General features: G+C 58.2%; 1 protein-coding gene across 1 annotated transcript in view; it reads left to right on the forward strand.

Annotated features, from left to right (window-relative positions):
* Nucleotides 1-4872, forward strand: part of Cyp46a1 (cytochrome P450 family 46 subfamily A member 1) — a 28580-nt gene extending 23708 nt beyond the window's left edge. The window contains exons 11-15 of the mRNA XM_006971692.4: nucleotides 586-670; nucleotides 1198-1308; nucleotides 3193-3281; nucleotides 3844-3910; nucleotides 4157-4872. Coding sequence (XP_006971754.1) covers nucleotides 586-670; nucleotides 1198-1308; nucleotides 3193-3281; nucleotides 3844-3910; nucleotides 4157-4327 — 523 coding nt within the window. The 3' untranslated portion in view covers nucleotides 4328-4872. The remainder of the gene's footprint in view (nucleotides 1-585; nucleotides 671-1197; nucleotides 1309-3192; nucleotides 3282-3843; nucleotides 3911-4156) is intronic.
* Nucleotides 4873-6000: the final 1128 nt, after the last annotated feature.

The raw sequence follows: 6000 nt of genomic DNA on the forward strand, positions 1-6000 counted from the left end.
CCATCTTTAGAGCTTTTGGGTTTCCACCCTGAGGTAGAATTACCAGACTATAATTCTGATTTTAATTTTGTGGGGAGCTACCGCCCTGCTTCCCACGGTAGCTACACAGCTTTCTGTCCTCACCCATGCTACACCCGTATCCCAGACTGTCCTTGGCTCCACATTATTTGTTATTTTCAGGTCTTGAAATTTTATTCACTTTTCACTCACCGCCATCCTGAGGGGTGTGAAGTGGTCCAGATCCATCTGAGGCTTCAGCCTCCCTGGACCATTCTTGCTGGTGTTTCCGGTTGTGGCTGCTGCCAGTCCACTGGGTGGGCATCCTCTGTGAAGGGCTGTGTGGGCTGTGTTCCTTCCTAAGGCTGCATCTGAGCAAGAAACAATGGTGGATATTTTAAGGATCCAGGGACACGGATCCTATTTGCTCTTAGATGTGGCCGGGCTGGGATGCCACTGCCTGTCCCAAGGGGAGAGGCAGTGTGTGCTGGTGGGAACCGCATGCCCCGCTCTTTATCCTCCTTCTGCCCGTTGCTTTAAAGAGCAGAGGCTTCTCTCCAGAGGTGAGTTCTCTGTCTTACCTGGCAGGCTGCAGGCCGAGGTGGATGAGGTTGTCGGTTCCAAGAGGCACCTAGACTATGAGGACCTGGGGAGACTACAGTACCTGTCCCAGGTGAGCAGTGTGGGTGAGAGGCCGGTGGGGAGGTGTGGGCCGTCCATCAGGCCTGCTGCCTCGCTGGGCCCTCCTTGGAGCCAGAGCTCCCTTGGATTCAACAGCAGGATGGAGAAGTCCTCCCACCCCCAAATATGTAGCCAGGGTGGAAAAGCGGCCCTTTAGTAATGGGGCTGAAATTGAACCTCCAGGCAAGGCTGGTTCCAAAGCTTTCCCCCTCAGAGCTGGCTCAGCAGGCTCCTCCCATTCAGCCAAGCAGAGGGCTCCCCTGTGCCCCGGGCAGCCATCCTCTGGGAAGAGAGGGGCCCTGCCTTCTGGTCCCAATGCTGCCCCTGTGTCCTTCTCCATTGGGCCTCAGTTTCTCCTTTGGTCACATGAGGCGTTGGACACTACATCAAGGGTGATATTCTGGGAATCTGGGCCATCCTGGGACAGGGTGTGCTCAGTAGGAATGGGATGGGGACAGAGCGCACAGCTCCTGCCTTGGGTCTCCTGAGCTCCTGCGTCCTCTTACATGTCTCCTGTAGGTCCTCAAAGAGTCTCTGAGGCTGTACCCACCAGCATGGGGCACCTTCCGCCTGCTGGAGGAGGAGACCTTGATCGATGGGGTCAGAGTCCCGGGCAACACTCCTCTCCTGGTGCGTGGCGGGGGGCCCTCAGGCAGGCCGGCCTGTTTCTTCCCAGGGTGGCCAATTTGGGACTGTCCCTGAGTTCAGAGGAACCACGGGCCTGTTACCATCATGACACTCACTTTCCTGGCTGCCCTGTGCTTGCCCGAGTGTCCCTGTGACCCTGCCAGGTCCTCTTCTCCCTTTCACATGCCCAGCAAACAGGTCTAGAAAGGAAATGCTCCATATGCAGCTCAAGACTCTGGGCCTTAGTCAGTTGCCGGGGGCTCCAGAGCTGGCAGGAGGGAGATATGGAATGTTCTTGGAGTCATCCGTGACTCCAGTGTGTGTGTGTGTGTGTGTGTGTGTGTGTGTGTGTATGTGTGTGAGATGTATGCATGCATATGGGTGCTCATGGATGTGGAAGCTGGGGGTCGATGTCAAGAATCATACTCAGTCCCTTTTCCACCTAACTCATTGAGTCGGGGTCTCTCAACCATACCCGAAGCTTGCAGGTGTGGCTGGTCTCTGGCCAGCCTGCTCTGGGGAGTCTGTCTGGAATTGCAGCAGGGCAGTCGTGCTCACCCGGCATTTTAAGTGGGCTTCGGTGCTCTGACCTCTGGCCCTCATGCTTACGTAGCAAGTGCTTTAACCGCTGGGCATCTCTCCAGTCTTTGACCAGCACCCCCATTAGCTCTTCTCCTTCCTTATGCCCCTCCCCCATGGCTGTCCTCCTGCTGCCCTCGACCTGTTGTACCCAGCTGGACTGTGTGCAGTTCTGTGGTGTGTGTTTCATTCACTCACTGGGCTCATTGTAATGGTCCCCGTGAAACCCCTCACCCATCTCTCCATGCACTCGCCCACCCCCAGGACTGATCACTGTCCTTCCCAGGAGTGGTCACTATCCTTAGTTTATCACTTTCTGTGGCCTTGTTCTGTCTGTGGATGTGGATGGCTCCTGAGTGGGTGTGTCCACTCAGTGCCCAGATGCTGTCCCCGCCAGGGCTGACAGAGGCAGCCACAGGCACAGCAGGACTGTTCATAAGTAGGGACGGAATTCCAAGTAGCAAAGCAAGATGAGGGTGCACGCAAGGCTTTGATGTATAGAGGAGGCCTCTCCCCAGCTCCCTGGTCACCCCTGCCTTAGCCTCAGGTTCCTGTGAGCCTGGCTCATCCTTGCATGGTATTAGGTGGCAGGTACCAAAGCCAGTCCATTCATGTGCATGAGATAATGGCCAGTAAATACCCTGGTTCACAGTAGATCCCCTGGCCCCTCAGCTTGCCTCCTGCTGCCCTCCATTTTCACAGTTCAGCTCCAGGCTGCTGTTCTCACAGGGAAGGGAGGTGGGCAGGCCCAGCGTGGCCAGTGCCCATAGCCCAGGTAGGGGTTTTTCCAGGGCTGGACTCCTAGCCCATGAAGACCCAGGGCATAGAGGGTGTACCAGCTCTCTCAGGAGGCACAGTGAGTTCAGGTTGGGCAGCTGTTTCCCCAGCTTCTGCCCTGAAGGCTGGAGTGAGCTTGAGGTGAAGGAGGGGTCAGCCTGCAGTGATCAGGAGGAAGGTGCCCCCCAGCACCGGGCCTCAGTCTGTGGCCACTTAGTTGCTGGGTGACTTCAGGTAAGTCTCTGAGCCCTGTTACCTCATCTATAAAACAAGAGTCACTGTGGCTGCCCACAGGGCTGTGCCAGGCATGGGGTGGTCCAGCACACCCTGAGGATGATGGTGTATCACAGTGTCCTCCTCTTCCTCTTTGAGGTTTTTTTCCAGGGGGTCAGTGGAATGTCACATCTCTCTAAGTTGGTAGAAAGGGGCTGTGTTCCACATCAGCGGGCGGGGGGGGGGGGGGTTGCAAGTGGGTTGGGAGGTGCAGGGAGAACCCTGGGAACCAGAGACACCAGCTCCTTTGCCTGGCAGTTCAGCACCTATGTCATGGGGAGGATGGACACCTACTTTGAGGACCCACTGACCTTCAACCCCGACCGCTTCAGCCCTGGAGCGCCCAAGTAAGTCCCCCTGTGAGCTGCCATGATGAGGTCTGTGAGAGAAGGCTTCTGGGCTGAGCTACCTGCACCCACAGAACCCATTCCTCCAGAACCCTGGGAGGGGGCTGTGGGGGACATCATAGCTCAGGGACATTGGGTCACTTGCTGTCTTGAGTTCCTTTTCTGTTGCCATGACAGATACTCTGACAAAATTGACTCAAGCGGGAAAGATCTCGAGGCAGCTAGCTAGCGTGTGGTTTATTCAGCACCGAGGCAGAGAGGCTAGGGTATGCTAATGTCAGTCAGTGCTTGCCTTGCTCTCTCCATCTCGCGCAGTCCAGGATGCCCTACCCAAAGAACGGTGCCCCACGCAGTGGGAGGGGCTTCCCACCCAGTTACTGCCTCCTCTCGGCTTCTGGTTCTGCCAAGTAGACGGTTAACGCTAACCATCGTCTCTCCAGGGGCAGAGCTCAGCACTTTGCTGAAGGTGGCTCTGCTCCTGGCCCCAACCTGGTTGTAGGAGGGGACGGTTGTGGGGACACCCTGCTCCGTGTGCTGACCCGGAAGGGCCTCTCTCCTGCAGGCCACGGTTCACCTACTTCCCCTTCTCCCTGGGCCACCGCTCCTGCATCGGGCAGCAGTTTGCTCAGGTAGGAGGTGTAGGGGGCCTGGGGTCCCCAAGAAATAACTGCGGGGGGGGGCTGGGGGGCTGAGAAAGGAGAGCCTACACATTTGTGTCTCTCCCCCGCCTCTCTCTTCTCCCTTTCCTCCCTTCCTCCATGTGTCTCCACTGCCTCCCTATCTCCCCCTTCCTTCTATGCCCCCTCTTTCCTTCCTCTGCTCTCCCTCCTCCCCTCCCTCCCTCCCTCCCTCCCTCCCATGCCCTGCCCCTGCAGATGGAGGTGAAGGTCGTTATGGCCAAGCTGCTTCAGAGGCTTGAGTTCCGGCTGGTGCCCGGGCAGCGCTTCGGACTGCAGGAGCAGGCTACACTCAAGCCACTGGACCCAGTGCTGTGCACCCTGAGGCCCCGGGGCTGGCAGCCTGCACCCCCACCCCCACCCTGCTGAGCCCTGGGTAGGGTCAGACTCCTCGGGCCATGGCCACCCACTGGCACCCCTGACCCTTCTGCCACCTTCCATGATGGCTCCTGGCGGGCCCTGCACCCTCGCCTGCTTCACACCCTCAGTGCTTCCTGTCATCTGCTGGCTTTTCAGCCCTTCCTGGTGGGCTCTGCCTGACTCCCAGCCTCTACCGCCACCACCACTGCCACCATCGTCTCTCCTCTGAACTTCTGCACTGGCCACACCCTCAAAAGAGACACCCTAACTCTTGCACACTCCCTAAAATCTTCAAGTGACACTTCCCCCAGGAAGCCCTCCTTGCTACCCACGGCCGGGCCAGGGTCCCTCCTCTGTGCTCCCTCGGTCACTTGTGCTACCTCTAACACACTGACCACACTGTATTGTGAATGTCTGCTCATGTGACCAGCTGCCCTGCCAGGCTGTGAGTGCCACGGGGCAGGGTCTGTGTGCACTTCGTCTCTGAGGCCCCTGTTGCTAACTAGGGTCTGGAACAGAGTCGATGCCCAATAAATGTGTGTTGACTGCATGAATGAATGGCCGCCCAGGCCACAATGCTCTTCTTTCTTCTGGGTGCAGGGTGGGGTGATGAGGTTGATCCCTGGGGGCTGGTACAGCTCCGGAAGCTGCCTGCTTAGAAACGGCCCTAGAGAGGCCCAGACAATACCACTGTGCAAGAAGCCTGCCTATTACCAGAAGGGCCCTGCTTTAGCAGAAACCAGTTCCCTATGGGTAGTTTGTACAACAGGGTGCTGAGTGCTCTGGGATTACAGGAGGGGTCCCGGCATCGACAGCTTGACTTGAGACTGGTGTGGAGGGGGCTGGTCCTTGTGGTTGAGGTGGGCATCCATACCTACCTCACACCTGTGGGCACAGTGTCGCACCTACTGACCCAGCCAGAGGAGGCTCTTGGCAGCCCTGAGGTTTGGGAGTGTGTCGTACCTGAAGATAGAGGAAACCTTCTTTTTATAGGCTGCCAGCCAGGGGGCATGGTCCCAGCTCCTTTCTCCACTGGGAGCCGGTGTCAGAGACAAGCTGCCCTCACCCAGTCAAGGCCCCCTGTGCACACCAGGGAGGTGGAGACCTGTCAGCACCTTCCTTATACACTGCCTCCGTGGTCCTTGGCAGTCTGAACAGTGGCTCTCAGAAGCTTCCCAAGGCACAGACCAAGGCTAAGGAAGGCAGTGATTCGCTCTGTGGAGTTGGGACCCGGGGTGCAGCTGGGAACAGGGGAGCGTGCAGCTGGGTTCCTGGCCTGTCCCTGCCCCAGCCCAGGCTGCCCTGTACAAGGACTTTGGTCTCAGCAGAGCATTGGGGACACCCCTGGAGCTGCAGGCCAGGTTCCTGCTGCCCTTCCTCTGCTCTCTCTCTCTTTCAGGTACCCGGACCAGAATCACCACGCACTGGGAATAGCCAGCCTTGGCCTCTGTTTTACAGGCCAAGCCATCCCTGCCTCGTCATTGAGCCCACCAGCCCTTTCCATAGGCCCTTCCCAGGGTACTCTCTCTCATGCCGTCCTCAGCCCTGACCTGCCACGACTCCTGCACCCTGCCCAGGGCACCTCTCAAGTTCACCGGCCGCCTGCCCCATGCATGCCAGCCCCCGTTTTCTGCCATGGCTGCGCCTGACCCCCACAGGACAGCACCTCCCTCCTCACCCAC

The sequence above is a fragment of the Peromyscus maniculatus genome, chromosome 14 (genome assembly GCF_049852395.1).
Source record: "Peromyscus maniculatus bairdii isolate BWxNUB_F1_BW_parent chromosome 14, HU_Pman_BW_mat_3.1, whole genome shotgun sequence".
In the NCBI taxonomy this organism is placed as follows: domain Eukaryota; kingdom Metazoa; phylum Chordata; class Mammalia; order Rodentia; family Cricetidae; genus Peromyscus; species Peromyscus maniculatus.